The sequence below is a fragment of the Aquila chrysaetos genome, chromosome 6, assembly GCF_900496995.4.
Source record: "Aquila chrysaetos chrysaetos chromosome 6, bAquChr1.4, whole genome shotgun sequence".
In the NCBI taxonomy this organism is placed as follows: Eukaryota; Metazoa; Chordata; class Aves; order Accipitriformes; family Accipitridae; genus Aquila; species Aquila chrysaetos.
Window position 1 is genome coordinate 29,756,248 of NC_044009.1, and position 22,991 is coordinate 29,779,238.

The following is a 22,991-nucleotide window of genomic DNA, read 5'->3' on the forward strand; positions in this document are numbered from 1 at the left end:
GAACAAGTGGTGTGGAGAGGTTTATCCCGGCACCAGCACCTCCACCAGCGAGGGCGAAGCTGCAATACCTGCTGTTGGGAACAGCCAGCTGAGGCTCTCGGGCAGGGGACAGGGATTTATATACTGGATCTTGCAACATACAAACCCACAAAAGCAGCTAAAGCCAACCAGGGTGCAGAGATTTGCTTAATTGAGAAATAAGCACATAGTTGTGGGTCAGTGACTACACAGCTGATTGGCTGAGGCTATTTTATTTTGGAATAATTTACAGTTGTTAAATGGATTTGGAAAAGCCTTAATAGTGGTTATTAAACTATTGACTTAGCCTGACGTGTTTAGTGTAGTAATCCGTGTTTGTGTTTGTCGCTGTGATGAGGCTGCCGGAGCCGGGAAAGGTGCTGGAGCGCTGTCAGCCCCAGGCAGGGAGCTGTGCGGCCGGCGGGGCCACGGCCACAGGGCTCCTCCTGCGAGCCAGGGAGGACATCAGCAAAGCACTTCAGATTTCACCTGGGTCAGAAGCGATGCTTTGCTTCCCCATAGTTACAAATTCACTATGTGCATCTCCTCCATCGTCTATGGAACCTAATTTAACATCAAAAAACCCTCCTGTACGAGGAGTGGCTTTTTTGCACCTGTGCAGAAGCAGACTCATTTTTAACTTGTCTTTGCAATGAATGATTTCAAGTGCAGTACTTGTCAAGTGGCCTTCTGGCCAGCAGGTAAAAATGTTACACATTCATTTATACCACGGTGCAGGATATATGTTCGCTAAGGACTACAGAGCGCATGTTTTATCATGCATAGAAGAAATCCCTGCAAATGAACTAAACATCTCCAATTCATCATGTCTGCTGTCCACAGGTGATTTACAGAGCAAATTGTATTTTCTTTATATTGTTTTCTTTTGCATGATGGTTAAAAAGGCAGTAGACAGATACTTAAAAGACAAATCCCTTTTTTTTTGCTTTGTTTAACCCCCCAAATGTGCACAGTACTAAATGCCAGTCTTGCCTGAAATGCTGTTCTGTGGGCTGGCAGCTGTGTGTTTAGTACAGAGGCTTTGCTAGGAGGAGTGGAGCTCTTGGATGTTTTAAAAAAAGCTTGTTTCTCCAAAATGTCAGTTGATGACTGAACTCCAGTAGATGTTAACTAGGAAGAAGGAATGCTAAGCAGTCAGATTAAAAACAAAAAATAAATAAAAAATGCATTTTCCCCTCTTGACTTTCACTCCCTCATCTCAGGCAATATTATTGTTTCATTAGTTGCCCAGTTAGCCAGAACCCCCTCCGGGAGAGACAGGACCTGCATTTCGAAAGGAAAACAAACAAATAAACAAACCATCGTGCAGAACCTCTCATCTATCCCTGCTAGTTTTCAAAGAAAAAAAATTCAAGACTCCTTTAAAATATGATAAAAGGGCAGGGGAGGTCAGAGGCTCACGGGCTGCCTTTGGAAGTCACCTTTGAGGGCTGCTGCGCTGCAGACGAGGGCTGCAATGTTTTTATTCCCCATCCTCTCTCAAGATTGCCGCTTTGGAAACACACCTTCAGTGTGAATGACTGGCTGGACTGAACCAGGATTTTTAGGTTGCAGGGGAGAAGAAAAAAACCACCCTTTCAGTAACAATTACAGAAATGGTGTGAAGTCCATTGTCAGGAGCACTGGTGTGAAGTACCCATGTATGGCCGGCCATGTTTCCAGCTTCAGCAAACCCTGACTGGCAATGGGAAACTCCCTGTCATGGCCCATCTACAGCTGGGACTCCTACACCAGCCCACGCTGCCTGGCACACTCGTTGGCATACCAGCAATCACGTTACTGCTTTTCCAGCCATTTCACAGGCTCAAGGTCAGATCAAAAGTCTCCTTTTCTGGCAGCATTCCCAAGTTTTCGTGTGTGCTTAGCAATGCAAAACCAAGTAACAGCAGCCAACAAAGCTCCTCACATCCCGATCTGGCTATTGCACCTAAGCAGTTGCGTCTCGATATGCTCTGGTGATGCATGTGCGCGCCTGCAATGCGCAGCCAGGCAAGAGTTGGGCAATTTCTGCAGTAGCTTCTGGAACATCAACATTTTTGGGGGCTGCAAAAAAGAGGGGAAAAGGTGCTTTGTGAGTCAGCAGCAGAAGTGCACATTTCCCCAGCCTGAGTCCCCTCTTCTCTTAGTCGTCTCCTGGTAGCTTGGATGAGAATTGAAACTGTGGGCTTTGGGAATGGTCCCAAGAAAACTTCATTTTATTATTTTTTTTTTAATCTATCTGGACATTTTTTCTTCTTTTTGCCTTTTTACCAACGGTCATTAATATTTCTACTTTAAAAAGACCATATTCTCATTTAAATTATGCTACAATTGGTTTTTAGTCTTAGAGTTGAGAGATATTTCTGTATTTTGTATATATAATGTATATACATACACAAATACACTCAATAGATCTATATACACTACTGCAAATGGGAGTTGCAGCTTTTCACACACACTTAGCTATCCAATAGTAAAGAAGAACATGTCAGTTTTCTATCACGAAATGAAAAGCACATGCAAATTTAGGGGCCCCGTGTATTTCAGAACTGTGTAATGTCATTGTATTTACCTCCAAGTACTCTGTGAAGTATCCTGTGTGAGGGCACTAATCTAGACAGTTTACGTAAGACTGTGGAAATTCAATTCCAGAAATGAACCTTCGCATCTCTAGGAACAGCTGGAGAGGCTCAGGTCTACTCATCCTGCTCAGAATGGACATGAGACATTTGGATTAGATGCAGATGGAGTGGGGATTTCCTTAATGACAGAAAGAGAGGCAAACATGTTGAGGCATAACTGCCTGAATACAAACGCGTAATATCTGTGTATGTATTTCTGACTTTAAACTATGAACACCATAAATATGCTATCATGCAAGAGGAAAAGCATATGCAAACGTAACAATATCCCATTACCTCTCCAGCAAAAAAGAATTTTCATAACTCATTCATACCCCATTGAATAAACGCTAAGATTCACTGCTGGCTGTTAATTATCCTCTACAAAGACCTGGTTATTGTGTTCAATCTTAGTAAAGGCGCAGTTGTTATTGTAGTATACACAGAGAGAATGGTACCTGAGGGAGGGGGGAGGAAATATGCTTGTGCAGAATTTTAACAAGGAGAGCTCTGTTGCACAGGAAGGATTCATAGGGTGGGATTTTGATATGTGCTTCAGGAAATTAAGCTTTTTCAAGACAAAAACCTTGCTGTGACTCTCTGAATACATGATATTGCTCAGTATTTGAAAGACGCCAGCCACTGAAAAATTGCTTGCTGTTCTTAAAAGGAATTTCTAAGACTACTTTGACTGAAGGGGTAGAAGGGAGGAACTGGTCTGTTTTTCCCCTGAAGTCTACGACCCCATGATCATATCAAGGTCGGTGTATGCAAGAGCTCATAAGGCCCATTCATCTCCCTGGGGTTTCTGAGGAGCACATGGAGACCACTGGCCAAAGGCAGCAACCCACCTCCCCCACACCAGCAATGTGGAGGAACTGGGACCTTACATGGGAGCTTTCCCGGCAGGTCCCAGTGCAACGGCACAGTAGGAGAGTGCCAGCTGGAACTGCCCTTTGGGCTGGGTGCAATGCCGAGGCCACCAGGACTCATCAGACTTCAGAAAAAGAAGAGCTGGGAACAAAGGTGATTTATCCCAGGGAGCCATGTATTTTCTGCGCTGAACTGTTGGAAGCACTGCAGCCGCTTGGCGTTTCAGCGGGCCCAGGAAAGATCTGCTGAAGGTGTTATTTTAATGGGTGAGTTCTTTCCCACATGCCCTCCACTATCTGAATGTCAGGCAGGAGGAGGCAAAGCCTTGTGACATTTGGGTTGCTAAAGTCATTGCTTTTGGTATGAAGTGGGTTGGTGGCTCTAGGCTCACGTGGGAGTACTAGCCTTGCTCAGAGGCAGCACGGTGGCTGCAAGCAAGTCAACCTCTTTCCCTATTTCTTTTTTTCATTTCTACTCGATGCCCCTCTTCTCCTTGGTTGTGCAGGGACAAGTAGAGAGCTCACACAGTTGTGCTGCTTGTTCTGAATGTGCATGTCAAAAGGAGAGAACAAAGCATGTAGCTTCGGGTGGAAATACTGAGAACAAGAAAACAGAATAAAAAAAGCTGAAGAAAAGAGAAGCAAAACTTCTATAAATACCAAGCATACCTAGGGATGAAGGGAACAGAAAGAAGGTATCGTAGGTCAGGAAAGTGAAGCAAGAACTTTGGGGTGGGATATAAGAAACTGTAAGACATCACAGGATGATCCGCTGTTGGTCCAGCTTACTGAGACGCTGGCTGTGGCACAGCCCCGCTGAGGTGCTCTTCCCTGCAAGGCCAGTTGGATATGACTCTGGTAGTCCTGCCATTGCCTGCTCGAACGGCCTTGAACGGAATGGGATACTTTTGCAGTCCCTAGTGGCTAATCCAGTATAGCAGTTAAGAAAGCGACACCAGCAGACACAGTTCACGTAGGAGATGCTTGGACCCTTGCCATGTGTTGAAAAGGGAAGACCTGGGTAGGCTTCCCCCAAAATCCCAAACTTGGTCTGACTGTAACAGTGAAATAGATGGATTATACCTTCTGCTCATCTGTTAGCGCTGCGTTCAGCATTAAATCCTCTCCGACCTTTGAGAAGATACTGGTTTTCTTTGCACCTCTGTAGTCGAGAAGACTAGTATCAGTTCATGCTCAGAGACTTCCAACTTGTAGCAGCTAGAAACTGTCATCAGCTAGAAACAGTTCATTAATAAGAGTCTAGATAGTGTGCTATGTGGTTTCATTTGCTTCTTTTAAGTTCTTTGAGACCAAGCTGGGAGATGCCTGCTGCTGGATGGCCAGCAGGAGCTGTAGAGTCTCTCTCCTGTGGTGAGATCTGCTATTTAAACCTGATGTTTGCTGCTCAAATGGTGTATGTGAACAAGCAGGATCCCAATGCATTTCCACTATTCACAGCTTGGGAAATGTTGCGAGACCATTTTGCCTGTAAGTCGTCTTGTTACCAGAATTATTTTTTGCATTTTGGCACACCCCTGGGTTAGAAGAGAAGACTGTCAATATTTTGGGGGTTTTAGTAGTGTTACTACAAACTGTGTAGTATTCTAATAGCTGCTTGCAAAGTTCCTGTTTATTTGTGAGCGACTTGTATCACATCTGTATAACTTTTAATATTTAATATTAAAACATCTTGAGAGGATTTTAAAGATTTTGTTTCCTCTGTTGCTTTTTGTGATGAGTCAGAAAATAGTTTTGATGCCCCTTTGCCTCTGATTTTCTTGACCCCCAGCTATTGTCCTGCAGCTGTAACAGACGCACACTGCACCTCCTGGGGTCCCACTGGCAGCATGAGTGAAATAGCCCTCAGCAAAATTCCATGGGAGACATGCTGTGCTCCATGTGTAAAGCTGGTGGATCAAAGATGTAAACTCAGAGTATGCAGGGGCTTTTTCAGTTCCTGCAGGGGGGGTAAGACTTGCCTTAACTAGATTTACCTTCTAGGAATGCAGTGTCAGTGTAGAAGAATGCTGAGTCTTCCCGCTTCCTCAATGTCCGGATTGTATTTATCAGCCTTATAATAACAGGATACGAAAATGAATATGCAAAATATTGCAAGGCAGAAGCGATCAGCTGGCCAGCATCTAAGGGATGTATTTGTATTCATGTCTTGGAAGTGCAAGCGTGATAACGTTCAGGTGCTCACGCAGAGCAACAGAGCGGGCAGACTGTCAGGGCTCCGACCCGAGGAGTGGTGACAGTTTGCTTTCCCTCCTCCCCTCCATTTTTTTCCTTCATTCAACCAAGCAGCATAACCACCTAGCACTGCAGCATTTAAGTGCTATTTTGCAACAGATGCACACAACCCAGAGCATGGGCTTTTCTGGTATATACATTGCACCTTGTTATTATGACTCTCCTAATCTATTTCTGTGTGTGCTACTCCCAGTGAACGGCTGCCATTTTCTTAGGGCTCAATTCATACCGCAGTTAAACAGTGCACAGTAGATGAACAATCCATTTGCTCGTGTAGCCTTCAGTTTCGGCCTGAATAGGGACTTATATATGGTTAGTCTTTACACACGAGGGAAAGAAACACCAAGGCAAAATGCTGTCTGCAAGTCAGAGAGCTGTTGAGGTGAACTGGGACCTCTGAGCGTTCAAGCAAATGTGCATCAAAATGCAGAATACCTTATCGCAGTGATATTTGTGATCTTGCTTTTCACACCTTGTGTTGCAACAGCAGAGGGTATTTGCTCAAGGGTCGCTGTTTCCTCGTGAATGTTGTGCCTTAACATGATTCAGGGCAGCACTGATGGGAAGGAGCAAAGGAGCCCAGCTGGGACCGCCAGCTCTGAAGGGTTTGGGTCCCTGCAGCAAAGCCTGCATCAACCCAAAACACCTGGCTCCTCTCCTGGAGGAGACTGTGCATGACTGGAAGAAGAGCTAGAAGAAGGAGAAGCTGTATCGCTACCTGAAGAGTAGGGAAGGATGTCGAGGACACACCTGAGAAGAGAGAGGCCTAAGCAGGGCCGGCACACAAGATAGGTGACCACAGCTTCGGGCACCTGATACACAGCTGGTTTGTGCTGCACAACAGAGCTCACTTGGGACTTCAGCATGGAAGCAAATGCCTGTGGAAAATAAATGTGTGTCAAATGCACAGGTGATGGACGGAGTGAGTAATCTCACAAGATATGTGAGAAAAACACAGAGAGGAGATCAGCCACAGGGGAAGTAGACCAGGGACTGGGTGAAAGTGGAAAAGAAACAAAGGGAGGGAGAGTTATCCCTCCTTTTTTGACAGTTTTTGGGACTAAAACAACTATCTAGTGTGAGCACTGAATCAGAAATGTTTTCTTCTTCTTTGTGTGAAATAAACTAGAATGTTTTTTTAGATCAAGAACTGCCACTAAAATGTGAGCCTGCTTCCTGGAATGGAAAAAGGCAACTTACACAGCAACAAGGGGGTTAAAAAGTAGCAGGAGGAAGCACTTTATCCTTCTCCTACTCATTCTTAAGCTTTTCCTGGGAACTACCTTTCCTGGTAGAAGGATCTGCCCCATAAACCATGAAAATTGGAGGTTTTTATATCACAATTTCACTTCAAATGTAAAAACAAATGTGCCGCCCTGGGCTCTTTCTGGGCTTCTTGCGCAAGTGCGTGTGCCTAAGGCATGCACCACTGCCTTACCCACTGCCCCGCAATGCTCCGTGTTGCAACAGCAGCCAGAGCGCAACAGGGCAGCAAGGCAAGGGGCCGGGGGGGCACCGGGTGCCTGGGTCTGGAGCCCTGGTGGGAGGGGAGCCGGTAATGCTATTTTCTACATGACAGAGGCAAAATATTGGGACAGAGCATTTCTGTGACGGCCGGATATGACGACAGCAAGAACAGTAACTGAGACCCACAGTGCATCTGGACAAGGGAATGTTGTCTTTGTTTTGGTTACTTTTAATATCTTCCTGTTATTAACAACGATCCTGCTGAACACCCCTTCCTATATGCAAACAGGCTGCTTGACTGCAGGCATGCCAGCACAGTCCGTCACACAGCCGTCGGCGTGCGAGGAGCCCAGCCCCTGGCCGTGTGCGTGTGTGAACACCTCCGTGCCCCCGAGGAGTCTGGCTGTACCTCATGCGCCTACCCAGGCGAGTAAAGTGAAGGTTCGTGTGGCCACCAAGGCCGGCTGTGGGGGCATTTTAATTTAATCAAGTCTCTCATATGGCAAGGGGTATCATTGTATTTTTCAGCTTTGCTTTTTCCAACAGTTTTAGATACCTCATGCAGGGAAAGTAGTATCTTTTAAAGAATACATGCTATATTTGGTAATGATTCGAGGCACGAATGTGTCTGAAGGAGAAAGGCTTTTCAAGCGGCATGCTGCTGGCTCAAAGGTTCCTCAAAAATTCTGCCAGGCTCTGCCTCTGAGCCAAGCTGCCCTCTCACCAGCCTGAGCCTTGAGGGATCAATTCGGGAACTGCTTGAGACTCTGCACGATATTCTTCAATGGCCCCTTTCTTCTCTGGAAGAAAGATACAGGGAAACGTCAGAGAGAATTAACAACTTAGATGGGCGGTGGCAAGGCTTGAAAACTGTACAGAGATGACTGAGAGAGGAGCACTGTCCCACAAGGAAACAGTTACTAATACTGCACAGGTGGACTTGGAAAAATTGGTTTTGGCTTTTACGTACAGCACAACCTTAAAAAAGAAAAAAAGAAAAAAAAAAGTGGAAAACCAGATCTAGCTAATCTTCAGCCAGTATCTTGGCAATAGCACTAATTGACAAAATGTTGGGAATGGCTTCCATTAACATGCAGGCTGAAGAGCTCAAGTTGGCTATAACGCCCAGGGGCTGTAATGATACACCTCCTATGCACAAGCGTGCGTGAAATGGTCCAAAGCGGAGAGCCTGGGCCAGGTGGCGGCAGGATCTGTGGGGGCTTTACAGGATTCCCTGCTCGGACACCGAATCATCCAAGAGGACACCGAGTTGCCGCTGAATTCAGAGCCACTCCCACCATTAACACCTTGAGTCGTTTTCCTTCTGCAGAACTACAGACACATGGTACAGGCAGAACCTGGGCTGGTGCTGCCTGGCCTGCTGCTTCCCCAGGACGTTAACTGATGCTATGTGGCAGCAATTTGCAAACTGTGAAGGCACGTGTATGTGGAAAATCTACAACAGGAAGGAAAAATGTTTTCCGAAGAACAGAATGGAGCAGTAGTCAAATAATTAGGCTCTTGCTCAAAACAGAGGACAAGGAAGAACGTTGTTCCATTTTTCTTTTTTGAGGTGGAAAGATAGTGAAAGGGAAGATGGGTTGGGATTGAAAAAAATGGGACTTTATTTCTTGGTTCTGCCATGAGATTTCATGTGTGACGTCTGGCAAGGCTCTCGATACTCCTGCACATCTCACTCATGTCTGTGAAATGGGGATAATCTCTTCCATGATCAACAGAGATTTTATGAGGACATCCTCAATGGACCGAGTCAGACAGGGAGGTGGAGCCATATCAGAGGGAGTTCTCCGATTTCCTTTTATAATGGGCACCGCTAAATTAGATAAGCAGCAAGCCAGGATTTCAAACAGTTTTGGAGTTGAACAGTGTTGGTATCTAACAAAGAGCAAATGTTTCATATCAGCAGATAAGGATATTTTGTTTCTTACAGCGTAAACATGAAAACATTTGTCTTTGTAGATTAGCTGCAGCAACGAAAATACTTTGCATAGTCACTAGCTGGGAGTTCTCAGACTCTGTTAATGCATCCCAAATGGTCTGGTACAGACTGGAATGGGGAGTTGAATTACACATGAGATACTGGGCAGGTTGAGGCCTTTTTGCCCAGGATACAGCAGGTTATGTTCTCTGTGAAGTCTTTTCTCTGCTTATAATCATCGTACTGATGACTTGCGTATCAAATGTGGACAAGCGGTAGACAAACTGATGAGGAAATGGGAGAAAGGAGCATTAGCTCACTGTCGTGTTGGCTGCCACTCGTTTTTGATGCATGAGTGGCTGCTTCTCTGCCCCTGTGGGAAATCATTAACATACTTTAAATCCTATTGATTTCTATTTGACAAAAGTAGTACCTAACTCACTTTTTACTGAAGCCAGATTGGGGCTCTTTATGCTGACTTTGACCGGTAAGTTTCTTCTCCCCATGGAAAGCTCAGAGGCAGATTACAAAGCTTCACTGATCATTTCGAAAACCCTAAAATTGTGGTTTGTTTTGTTGTTGTTTTTTTTTTTCTTTTTCTCCTGTGGCCTTTAGAAACCTGCTTCCCAGCCAGCCTCCTTCATTGCCTGAAAAATCGCAGGAATAAGGAATATTTTCTGACTACAGCAGTTCCAACTAGGAGCATTATTGTGAATTATAGAACTGTGAGGGTCTGGGTCCCAGAAACTCAGACATCAAGCATGTGTTTAACTTCTCCAGTCCATGCAGAGTCCTACTGCCCTGGGGCCTTAACTCTTCAGGGAACAGTAAATAAGAATAAGGCAGCTTCCTCGCTCTGGCCTAGAATTAACTTGCAGATTTAATTGACCTGTTTTATTGCAGATGTTTGTGTTGAATTGTCCTACTGCAGGAATTATCATTCATCCAGGAAATAAAATGGCTCCAATGACTAACTTGAGTGTAACATAAAAAAAGATAAGAGTACTGCCAAATTTCTAAGGTTTTATGATACTGTTCCCTTAGATTGTTAAAATGAAAGTCAATGTTAAATATTTACTTATTTGACAAACATGCTGTTCTAACTTCCTCTCTGTATCCTTAAGTAATGAATGACAGAGCACAAAGAGAAGGCTACTTGTCTAACTTCTTTTAGATTAATGTAGGAAAAACAGGGACTGACAGGTATAACGTACTGAAGAGAATGGGTATTTATTTTCCCATAAAATTGCAAAATGTAGCTACTTTAGAAGACTGTAACTTGATTTTATTGCTCCAAGCCTTGGAGATTCTTATTACCGTGCCAGGTCATTATTATTCTCTTAGCAACAAAAGATTAAAAAAAATAAAAAGTTCATTAAAAATATCTCAGGCTAACCTCACACGTGTAGCAGCAAGAATAATAATAATGCCACACACATCCTTTTGTCACCCTGTGACAAGAATGGGCGCTTCTGTTTTTCTTGGAGTTAACCTTTTTGGGAAGAAGAGGGGAATAGCAGGATTTGGCTGTTGAATTCTTTCATTATCTCTTCTTCCTTTGTGTGGGGTATGAAGGACTGTGAATCAGAGCATTGCTAGATATGGCTACAGGCATCCAAGGCAGCTTAGGTGCATTGATTGCCTCAGCACCTACGAGCAAGATTGCTGAGCTTGAGAGCCAAGTTTCCTTGCTACACAACATGAAGAATAAAAAGTTCCCGAGTTATATTTTTAGAGACGTGAACGTGCCTAGCAAAGGACGGTCTGAAGTGTACAGTGCAGAAGAGAGGTATAGATGAAAGATGAGTTACTGTGACTAGGACATAAAAAGGCAGGCAGTCATCCAGAGCGGATTGTGAATGTTGGAGTACCAGAGTTTGTCCCTGGATGTGTGACTGATAGGTGATGAACATGCAACCCTGGGGTGAAGTAAACAAACCTTGTCAAACGCACCCCAGCTATGAACAGGGAGGAAATGTGACTGAGACAAGCACTATAGTGGGTAAGTGTCCTGAAGATGGTGTGTTTATTGGTACATTATGCAGCACCTGGTTTGGACCCTCTCTTTCTTTCTTTCAGCTTTCCTTTGGCATCCAAGCGAGATGCCAAAGATGCATGGCACTGGCACGCGTGTCTCCAGCATTCCAGCAGAGCTGGGGACCCTGCACTGCACCGGCAAGGGACAACAGTGCCAAGAAGCCTGACTTACTCCTTCATCCAGCTGCGTCTTCTGCATGGATGCCACACCTGTATTACAGAAAAATCAGAAAAGTCGATAGACCTAAGATGTGTGTTTCTCACCAAACTTTCGAGAATGGTTAGACCCTTGGACGTCAGTGATGTGACAGCTTAGAAAGTGGGATGAAAGGCTTTTTAACAGCACTGGTTCTTGCTAACTTGAACAAGACCAAAGTCCAGGCTGCCAGGGCATGAATTTTTTCTCCAGTTTCCAGGGTCTGAGAACCTGAAGATGCTGTTTTCTCTTTGTCTAGTGTGCTACATGTGGAGACTCTGGTCAGAATATCCCATGGGGTCTTTAAGAACAAATTCTGGTCCTTCCTTTCATCTTGGGTTTCAGCTCATGAGGACTGAAAAATCTGTATGAAAAAAAAAGTATCTTTTCTTCCCCAAAGTCAAAGGGCAAAAATTGTGTATGCCATCTTCAGAGCTGGACAGTGATGGATTAGAAATCCAGCACAAACTAGTAGTCCCATGAGCTACAGATCTGATGGGGTTTGGTTTCCCTTGGGTGATCTCGTTTGGATTCTCCTAGGTCTACATAGCTGGAAGCTCCGACTGCAACTTTTCCTGTGGGTGGGTATTCACAACATCTTTCATCTTTGCAGCTTTCTTGGTGTTTAATAAGGGTTTAACTCAAGCTGCAGTAGGTCTCTCTTCTTTTACTTAGCAGCCTGTTTTTATGAAATGTATAGGAATGTAACGTTTTTAGCCTTTTATTGCTCTGTCAGATGTGGTTAAAATTGGCTACTGTTTGTTCTTGTTCCCTCTCTTGCACAACGTGCAAGTATGTACATGCACGTATGTGTGCACACATGCGCACACATACAGAGATTTATTATACATATGAAGAGATAATGATCTCAAAACCCTTTTAATTTCTGTAGGAATCCAGGCTAGGAAAAAAAGTATTGTAATGCTTTTTCTTTGGGAGAGGAAAAGGAAGATGAACTAATTTTTTTTTTCTATTCAGCAGACAGAATATTCAATTTCCACCCTGCTTAAACATAACATGTTGCTTAAAATCTGGCACTACTGTTCTAAAGTAAAAGATGTAGTGGGATCCTTGCCCTGAACTGGATACTTGTGCTTGTGCAGGGCACTCATGCTTCGCTTCCAGTGCCTGAGTGGTCCTGCTGAGACTGGGGGAATGCATAGGGAGTGTAGGCTTGCCATGAGACCCTGTCTCCATTACATCTTCTGGAGTTTTGCCACGGAAAGGAAGGCATTTTACCCTTCATTTGTAAGTAATTAAGATGACAGTGGAGTTTCTGAGTTTTCCAACTTTGTGAAAACAAACTAATAGCAATGATCCACTTCAATAATTCAGATATTAATTGACACAAGAGAGAGAAACAATACATTAAAAAATAATTAACTTTCGTTAATTAATTTTTAGAAATAGGAAGGACACCTGCAGCAAGTGCAGACGTTTGCAAGTGTCATTAGATTGGGAAGGCTGTGCAGTAATTCTGGAATGAAAATAGGTCAAAACGACCAAGAGTGATCTGCAGCATGGTCTGAGAAGTAGCGTGGACTATGTGATAGCTAGTGAGCTGCAAAAAAGGTGATGAAGATGTGCATTTTTTAAAGATGTCTATATAACCCAGAGGTTAATTAGCAGTTAAAAAAATGTCTATTGGTGTTCCATGCCAGCACCACCAGTGTGTTAATTATTGTCATTTTTCAAGCCTCAAATGTGCCTCTTTCAAACTTAAGCTGAAATAGATTGATGATTCTTTTACGGAGGCATTCTTAGATAAATTTTAATTAGTATCTTTTTTTTTTTTTTTCCTCCCTGAAAACAGTTTTTTTTCCTATGAGCAGAACTGGAATTTCAAATCTCACTCAGCTTTCTCTTCCTTGGTATTTGTGATGCAATTCCACTTGTCTGTGGTATTGCAGGAAGGTAAGGTGAACACATCTGTTACCATAGTCTTGTCCACATTTTAAATTTTGACTTCTCTGCAACATAGACACAGAAAAACTTGAAATGAACCCTACAACTTTCCACCTTCTCTTTCAAAGTTAGTAAGTAGAAAGGCACAAACCTAATTTGTTCTGTTGCTCTTAATGCTTTTGTCTACTTTAATGAAATCATGCTTGTAGGAAAAACCACAAAGGCTTTATATGCCATGGTGGACATGCCAGAACTCTGTTCAACTGGGGTTTCTCACAGGGGAGTGAGAGTGGAGCAGGCACCTCAGGGGCATCCAAGCCAGCCCGTCTAGAGATGACATATGCTGAGTGCAGTCCCCTAATGCCAGCTAAAACAAAATGCTGAGAACCACTGTGAGGTCAGGTCGTTCCTGCATCAAACACCTCCTGGGGATGGTTCTCCTGCCATAGATGACCCCCAGCCCTCTTCTGGAAGTCACTGTCCATGAGTCCTTTTTCAAAGATCCTGTCAAGGATTTTTTTTTTTTTTTTTTTTTTTAAGAAACAAAAGAATTTCCCTCACCTAAAGATACGTAAGAACGCAGAGCTGTCATGCAGGTTTACTAATCTCCTTAACTGGACATTCACTCGATCCCTCGCTGTTCAGACCACCTTAACCCTGTGGCCTTTAGGCTGCTGGAACTGCGACTTGCCAGAGACAGCAGGGGATGTGGTTTGGACTGTAGCCCCAGACTTCCTTCTCCTGGAGGGAGCCACAGCCTCCTGCTTGCTCTTGCTCTGGGAATGGGAATTCAGACTGAGATTCCTAAAAATAAGTCACTTTTTATCCCTCTAAAAATATTTCCTTTCAGAATACCTAACTCCTGCTATTAAGTTTTCAATTTTTCAGTAAACACATGTGCATGTATATAATTTGCCAGTCTCTTTCATTTCCACAGTGGCCTACTTTTCTATCAGTACTATTAAAAGTAAAATGCCAAATGGGGAGAAAGACAGAATTACGCTAGGCAAGAAGTACGTAAGAAGACACTTTTTTTTTTTTTAGGTGAATTTATGTATGTATCTATTTATTTATTTCCATTCCAATTTTGTGATGGGCTACGAAGAAGGACCCTTAGATGCCATATTACTGATTCTGCAAGTCATGGTTATGGACTTCTTCTCTGAACAACTTTTCTAACGTTACCTAAAGGATCTATGATTTTTTTTTCAATTATTTCTATAATTAAATTGTATCTGTTGTGATGACCTTGAAGGGTAAGAATTAAGCATAAACAAACAGGATAATGATGGGGCCTAAACGCAGTGACTTTTAAGAAGCTTGAATAAAGAGGTATTTCTCATTTAAGCGAGGTGAAAGGAGAGAGCTGTCTATAGGGATTTAGCTACTAAAGGGCAAGTTTTCATCTGTGTACCTATCTGCTTTTTCCTGCCACCTCTCTCCAAATGGGAGAGAGATTAGATGAATTCATTTCCTCTTTGTAAGAAACAAAATTTATTAATGAAAAAAGTTCTTACTTAGATGGAATAAGCTGCCAATTGCATAAAACCCACCCAAATTTTACAGAGAAGATACAACTAATATACTCTTTATTTATTTGTATACACAACTAAAAACAAGACAATACAATTAATGGGAAAAAAACCCCTCATGCAAGTACACTGAAATTCTTCTCCTGTCTTAGTCACATAGTTTAACATGAGAAAGAAAAACCAGCAGAATTAATTTTCTCTAACATGTTATTTAGGACAGAGCCTGTTTACCAGTCAAATATTAGATGTCCCCATGGAACGTGACAATTTGCAAAATATACAAAAATATATCACCCAGGGAGAGTTGCAGCTGTAACAAATGAAGAATTTCTGACTAAAAGGGAAGATGACTTATTTTGTCCTAATTGCTTAAAAAAATTCATAAATACAATGACTAGGCTAGAAACAATGTTCCAGAGGACTGTCCTCGCACATTGGTGCGTGTAGAGCTTGGACAGACTTTCTGCTGGCCCCATTCTTTGAAGATCTGTCATCTGTGTTGGTGAAGTCACAGCCTTCAGATTTGTGCACACACTGGGTTGGTAAGCTACTTATTCACAGGTTCTTCCTCTTACTGTGGCTAGGTTGTGTGTCTCAGACCTCTAGTCAAGTACAGAAAGTGCCTGGAGCTGGTGTATTCCTGCTGTGAATGCTGTGCTGTCCATTAGTTTCCTAGGCCTTTCTTTATCCCGTCAACAGCTTCCACTGGACGTGAGCAGATCAGTGGAATTAAATGTGTCCCAGGCTAACAGCTGGATCCAGGTACCACAGATTTCTCTTTGACCTCTCTTCAATGGAGTTGTTTCAGGCAGAAGACTAGTATTTTTAGCATTGCTTTCCCACTTAAAACAGAAAAATTGCTCTTCTAAAATCCAATTTCACTTCTAAGAAATATTACTTGTCTTTTATACGGTTACACTTGGATACCATCACACTTGTGCAGTGGACTATACAAATGCTTTGATATTTCAGATGCTCTCAAGTACTGTTTGTGCTCCTCTAGAGGCTAGAAATCCCAGGCTACCGACAGGCACTTTACACAAACATAGCCAAAAGCAAGTTCCTGTGCAGTCTAGCAAACTTGACACTCTGAATTAATCTACTTGCTGCTGCTGAAGGGAGTCTTACCTCTCCTCATCTGCTCCCACCCATGAAGCCCTGTCCCCCACTGTGTCTAGTTTGACTCAATTTAGCTTGCAATGTGGGGAGCAGTATTTTTGCAGGGTTTGTTTTGTTGTGTAAGTTGATTAAATTATGGTGAGGTCAACGAGCTATTAGGTTGGCTCAGCTTCTTCTGGTCAAACCACACCTACTGCTCAAGCCTGCTCCCACCTTGCAAAATTTGTGCTTTCGTAGCCACTCATCTCAGTCTAGGGAGGTGCTTTCTGGGGGATGATGACATGATGCCACCCAACACCTTTCTCTGACCACTGCTGCTTTCTTGCTGATTTTACACCAGGCAAGGACTCATTTCTCTGTTGATTTCTAAAGGGATGAACTCAAGTCATGCAACTACCTCCAACTACTACATACTGACTCAAGAAACCTCACAAGTTAACCTCCTGTCAGTCCTGCCTGCGGTGCTATGTAGAAGTCTCCCAATATTCTTAAGCAAATGAGCCCATATGTGACACAGAAATTAAGAGTGCGATGTCTAGGACTAGTAGCTAGATTCTTTTTCCCCGTTTGCCAAGACTTAAAACACATTGGAAAGGAAGGCCGAAATTCAGAATGAAGTTTAATTCTAGTAAGTTTAATAGGTCTGATTCAGAACCTTGTAATTATCTTGGGTTTTGTAGTACCAAGTAAATGTTTGGCACTTGGAAACCAAAACATATGGCCCTCCAGATTCTACTGAAATTTTAAGCAGATGACTAAAGTAAAAGAAGGTACCTCAAATTCAAAAGGATACCTCTCTGAATTGTTGTTTTTTGTGTCCTAGTTACTTTTTCAGGCATGAGATTTACAGATAATTCTGCTTGTTGCCCCTTCAGTGAAGGCTGTGTTTTAAGGTAGCTTGCTGAATTGAATCCCTACTGATTCTTCCAATGTAATTTTAAACCCAGCCTTTCAAACTAAAGCACCCCGAGTCTGAGTTTTCCCAATGGTACAGAACACACCACAGCAGAACGCGTTCCTGCCAGTCTTGTACATTGCATTCTAGGCTTCAGCATGGCAAAACCAGCACTTTACAGAGGAATGGTGTAACACGGATGTGAAAACTGAACTGGACTACATACCAACAACCCTTAAATAACACGTTCATTTAAATAAATGCAGGGTCATTAACAGAAAGGACTACAAAAGACAGAAATATATGTCACAACTCAGAAGTTTTCAAAGGAGTATACAGACAGAAAAGACATTTCCAGTATAGCAGGCACTGTACTGGATGGAAGTTGTGTTAGGTGGTGCACTTCCTTCTGAATTTGTATTGAACTGATATCCTCACAGAGACTGAGCTCCAAGACTTAAACCAAAGAGATATAAGTTGCAGTGGCCAAATGCAGCATTGAGCTTACAACCAAACTACAGGGTATATGTTAAGTTTTAGCATTCTTTCCAATTTGCATCTTATTTGATCTTTCAAAACCTTCCCTGAAGTTTCATCAGAAGCTGGTAGGCATCACTTCCTCCCCGAACTCTACTGCTACTTACCGCAAAGGCTGTATCTCAGTTCTGATATAGCTGTATTTTGGTATCTGGTAGAGGTGTTCTCAGTATGTATAGCCCAGTGTTGCTTTCTTTATATCTACATAGCTCAAATTACAACACACCATTTTCAGCAAGTGGATTGAGAATTCATCCCAGGACCTGCAGTTTACCACAAGCAGCCTAGAAGCAGGAGGCAAGGGCTTAAAGAGGCAAGGCTCTTTAATAATAAACTGGTCACGGTTAGTTTATTCAGATCACATACTGATACAGTACATCTGGTGGGTAATCTCAAGAAAGAGGAAACAATGGCTCCTCTAATTGGGCATGGAGCTCAATCTCTGTGGGGATATCGGCACAGTGGTAACTCAGCAGGAAGACCACCACCTAACAGAACTTCCATCCAGTATGGATACAATGATCTCCGCAGTACATCCGGGATTTTTCTAGTGAACGTCTTGATGCTAGCATATTGATAACCAAAAAGCTACAAATAATGTCTTTTCTCATTTCCTTTCTTCCTTGAATCTCTTTTGCTTCTCATGTGTTCTTAATCTCCACTGGGAAGTGGTAAATAAACACACTTTATTTTTATTACCAATCAGTTTCTATTTAACATTTCTGACTGAGTCTCTTCTTTACACCTCTTTTTCATAATAGCATACCTTTTTTTTTCAAATTTCCTGTAATTTATCTTATTTTTTAATAGTCTATTTATATTCTATTATGTTTTGCTTCTTTTTTATCTAAATTTAATAGGACCATCAGTGTCCCCCTAATTTTAGGTACTTGACTAGAAAAAGTTGGTCCTCAACTAGTGTTGTGAAGCTTATTTACATTCGAGTTTTATTGCACTGAAAAACTCTTTAATATATAAACCCAATCCCATTATTGATATTTCAATCTTTCTGTCCTAAAGCATTGCAGTTATGTCCCAAGCTTGCAATCAGATCCATAGAGGTAAACTACTCTATTGACAACATCTCATTGAAGTCACAGTTCTCTCAACGTACCTCCAATTGTAGAAGAAAGACTGACTTTCATATTTAGTTTGAGTCCTAGACAACATAATCTTCCTAAAGCAAAACACCATTGATAATGTTTGGCAATACCCTGCTGACTAGCAAGGGCCAGTTTTTAAGCATCATTCCCACCTTCCCAGCATATGAACAGGAATTATTTCTCTTACACATCAATCTTTAAGTGAACCACTTCCTAGGTTATCAGAAGTCCAAAGTTATCTGTAATACTTCTGGTTCCAGGATGTCAGGCTATCATACCTTTCACTAACAACTTCTATTATTGCAAAACAAATTGCAGATTCTATACCAGCTGTAGAAGACTTTTTTTTAGATACTACAGTAGTCTTGTGGATCATGTAATCTTGCATTTTCATTTTCTCCTAAAAATTGCTAATGTATACATACCAACTCATTTTTAAAGGTTGTGTATTTTACCTTTTACTGGCTAAAAATTATTTTTGACGTTATTATATTAGGTCAAAATAAATGTGACTTCTGTCTCTAGCTACAACTTTCACTTCTCAGTGTGTTCTGTTATTAAAATAAAAAAATATGAATTGCAAAAAAAGCTTCCTCTCCTTTATGGCTATGTTATTTAACTTGCCGACAAACTGATTCTAAAGTAGAATCACAAGAGACTATGGAAACAAACACAGACATTTTAAAACCAGCAGTGGGGTTTGTTTTTTTTAAACTACCGTGGAAAAAATGAATTGTGACAAACAGCTTTGGGATTAATTTACAACTTACTATTAAAAGTCACCTGAAGGCATTCTCAACATACTGACAAAAGTAAATGGACTTAAAATAAGACTACACACAGTAAGAGCAATCTTCCACGGACAGGGAAGATAGTGCACGCAGTCTTCCTCCATCATAACTTCCTGATATTAAATTCACATTTTCTCAGTGTGTTTTTTCCTGCTCTGTAATAGTTTCTAGGCTAAGCCTGGGCAGTTACTGCAAGGTCATAGTGCTGGACTGATTAAAAAGCACTGTTTATTCTCTGCTCAGAGAGGCTGTTGAAAACCCTGACTGTATTCCTGGGCTTCCTAGTCACTAACTTCTCCATGGGTTTATCAATCAGGTTAGCCTGTGACTTCAAATAACTCAGCACAACCACGGACATACGAGAGACTATGCTCACTAGTAATTCTCAGTGATAAATACATTAAATATTGTAACAGGAAAGTAGGTTTGAGTTCTTCAGGCCACTGCTTTTCAGCCCCATTCACAGACTCCCTGGAACACCACGTGAAAGGTAACCAAGAAAAGTTCATTCATCAGGGAAGTTTACAAGCTTAAGGGTCAAAATCACTGCCTCAGCCTACGTGCCGTCCTATCACCCTGCACGTACATGTGGACGTGAGGGAAGGCCAAGCTGAAGCAGCTCCCCGTGAAGGGGAAGCCATCGCAAGCTACATGGTGTAACAGAGAAACAGGCCCCACTAATAATTATTTCTGTATCATCATCTACTTATATAATGCTTTAAACATATTTCCTGCCTTAGTTCAGCAAGCCGAGAGCTCCCAGTTTCCTTTGTGTTGTGTAAGATGAGCGCAGCAAACTGGCGCTGAGGGGAAGCTTATTAATTCCCCTTAACATGGCTAAAATAAGACCTGCTGGCATCAGTGCTCGATCTGTGCTAAGGCTTGGCTGCCCAGCCGAGAGCAGAGCACGTTGTCGCCGTCGACACTCCCGTCGGAAGGACGCGTCGCCTTAAAATCTCACTCGCGGCCTTATCCCCTCGATGGGTTTTACTTTACAGAAGAGGCAAAGGCGCTTTTTAGATTTAGCCCGCCCGGGTCAGCCAGGAGCGAGCCCGCGACGGCCGGAAAGCTTATGCAACGGCCCGCGGGGTCGGCCATTGAGGTGTGGCCGCCGGGGCCGCGCCGCCGCCGGCCAGAGGCCGGCGCTGACGCGGAGCCCCCGTCCCGCAGCAAGGGGCGGCCTGCCCCGCGGGCTCCGGCAGCCGCCGGCGGCGCGGGGCCGCCGCCAGGCAGGGCCTGCCCGGGCGGGCCGGCCGGCTCCCCTGGGGACGACGCGCCGACATCTTAGTGCCGGCGGGGACAAAGCGCGGCGGCGCTGGCTGCCGGCAGGGCGCAGCTCGGCCGCCGGCCCGGAGCCGCGGCTGTCGCCAGCCGTGAGTGACACCCCCGCCAAGGCGAGTTCAAACGAGCGCGGCTCCAGCCCGGCGTCTCCGGGCACACGCGCACCGCGCCGCCTGCACGGCGGCGGGGGGAGGGGGGTGTTGTGGGGGGGGGGGTGACGGGGACGGAACGGGGAGGGGGAGAGAGCGGCGGCCGCCGCGCAGCTGTGCCTCCGCGCCGACCCCTGCGGCGCGGGCGGCCAGGCCCCGCGGGCCGCGCCGCCCCGGCGCGGGAGCGCGGCGGCGGGGCCGCCTCCCCCCGCGCGGGCCCGGGCCGGGGCAGGCCGCGGGCTCTCGGCCGGTGCCGCTCATTGTTCCGCGCACAAGCCCTGGCAAACAGGAAGCCGCCTCGGCATGGGGCGCCCCCCCCGGCCCTGGCGGGTGACTGGCGGGCCGGGCGGCCAGTGCGAGCGGCGCCAGCGGCGAGGCGCAGCCAATGAGCGCGCGCGCGCGGGCGTAGGCGGGAGTTCCGGGCTGGCAGGCGGGCGGGCGGGCGGCGGTGTCGGCCGGGCCCCCTCTCCCGCTGCAAGCCCCACCTTTCGGCTTTCCCGCACCGTCAATCAAAATAGGAAAAAAAACCCCGGAGTAGGCTCGGGCCGCCGCCGCCGCTTCAGCCCGTGAGCACAATAAGCATGTCCCCGGCGGCAGCCGCCTAGCCCCAGCCAGCAGGGCCTGTGTGCGAGCCAGCCAGCCTGCCTGCCTGCCTGCCTCCCGCCCAGCCAGCCAGCCAGCCGGCCGCTCGCACTCACACCATGACCGGTACGTACGCACCGACCGAGCCGCCCCGCGGGGCTCCCTGCTCCTGCTCCGGCCCTGCGCTTCCCCGCTCCGGCCCCGGAGCGTCCGTGTGCGAGCGAGGCGAGAGCGGCACTGAGAGCAGCAGCAGGAGGAGCAGGGGGAGGAGGGAGAAGAGGGGCAGGGGCAGCAGCACGGGGAGGAGGAGGAGGAGGAGGAGGAGGGCTCCGTGCGGGAGGGCGGGGGGAGCGCTGGGGTTAGGGGGGGGGGAGAGGGAGGGAGGGAGGGAGGGAGAGGGAGGGAGGGGGGTGATCGCTCCCGTCAGTGACTCTCCCCTCCCCCTCCCCGCTGTGCCCGCAGCTCCCGAGAAGCCCGTGAAACAAGAGGAAATGGCTGCCTTAGACGTGGACAGCAGCAGCCACAGCGAGTATCTCCAGCACGGCAACGGCGCCGCCTCGGCCTCCGCCGGGGCGGCCGCCCCCCAGGTAAGCGCAGGCCCGGCAGGGCCCCTTCCCCCCCTCCCCCGGGTGACACGTTGTGAGCGGGTGCGGGAGCCGGTGCCGCCGCCGCCGCTTCCTGTGTGCGCGTCTGCGAGGAGCCCGGTCGCTGTCCCGCACTAACCGCCACCCACTTTCTCTCCCTGAACCCGCCCATTGTGGGTAGGACGCTCAGCCGTCACCGCTCGCTCTGCTGGCGGCCACCTGCAGCAAGATCGGCCCGCCGTCGCCGGAGGAGGATGAGGCCGCCGCCGCCGCCGCCGCCTCTCACTCTGCCGGAGCGGTGAGTGCCCGCCCCGCCGCTCTCGCACGGCCTGCCGGGGGGAGAGACAGCACAGCCAGCCAGCCCGCCCGCCCGGGGGGAGGGACGGGACACACGGCACTGCCCGCCCGGGGGGAGGGACGATAGCAGGGCCGACCTGCCAGGAGAGGGGTCCCCGGGCTCCCCTGCCTCTCCAGGAGGAGCCGGGCTCCCGGGAGGAGGAGGGAGCCTAGCTCCCCCCTCCCCCGCCGCTGGGAGCGGCGCCTTCATTTACTTTCAAAACCGGGGGGAGGCGGGAAACCTCCCTCCCCCGGCCCTGGCACCGGAGCGGCTCGCTCGGCACCCGGCGAGGCTGGGAGGCATCTCGCCACCTGAGCGCACCCCCGGTATCCTCTCCTCAGCCGTCAGCCTGCAACCGCGCACCCAGGCAGGAGCACAAAATGAAGGCTGGCTGGAGGGAAGGATGTAGTTAGAAGTAAAATGGCTGTTTAGAAGCGAACGCGGTGGTGGAAAGCTGCTTCCTGTATCGACGCTGTTTTTTCTAGGTGCGGTTATCGTGCAGTCCCTCGTATTGCAAACCGAATTTCTGTCCTTATCTCTCACGCACTGTCGGCTCTGAAAGGACCCGTGATGACCTTGGGCCCTTGCGTGATGAGATGGGTCTTGCGGACTAGAAACGTATTCTTGTTGATGCTAGTTTAACAATCTTCATAACAAAAGCCTAATGGAAACTCGGATGTTCCTTAATTGGTCTAGCTAAACTCTCTTGTTGACGTATGCTCATAGAGTTAAAAGAGATGGTGCATTTCTAAATAACCGATACTGAAAAATAC

General features: G+C 45.9%; 1 protein-coding gene and 1 long non-coding RNA gene across 4 annotated transcripts in view; one reads left to right on the forward strand and one right to left on the reverse strand.

Moving 5' to 3' along the window:
* Positions 1-249: 249 nt before the first annotated feature.
* On the reverse strand, positions 250-22,123 carry LOC115342524. Of its 2 annotated transcripts, none has more exons than XR_003923806.1 (3): positions 22,031-22,123; positions 2,591-2,778; positions 250-2,082 (listed from the first exon to the last, which is right to left on the reverse strand). It is a non-coding gene; the product is annotated as an uncharacterized LOC115342524 (long non-coding RNA). The 2 variants fall into 2 exon arrangements; XR_005932593.1 differs by lacking the exon at positions 22,031-22,123 and adding an exon at positions 21,436-21,592 and having other exon boundaries at positions 2,591-8,031.
* Positions 20,933-22,991, forward strand: part of SP3 (Sp3 transcription factor) — a 36,179-nt gene continuing 34,120 nt past the window's right edge. For both annotated transcript variants that reach the window (XM_030016875.2, XM_030016876.2), the window contains exons 1-3: positions 20,933-21,423; positions 21,760-21,884; positions 22,063-22,179. In XM_030016875.2, the coding sequence (XP_029872735.1) occupies positions 21,417-21,423; positions 21,760-21,884; positions 22,063-22,179 (249 nt within the window). In that variant the 5' untranslated portion in view covers positions 20,933-21,416. The remainder of the gene's footprint in view (positions 21,424-21,759; positions 21,885-22,062; positions 22,180-22,991) is intronic.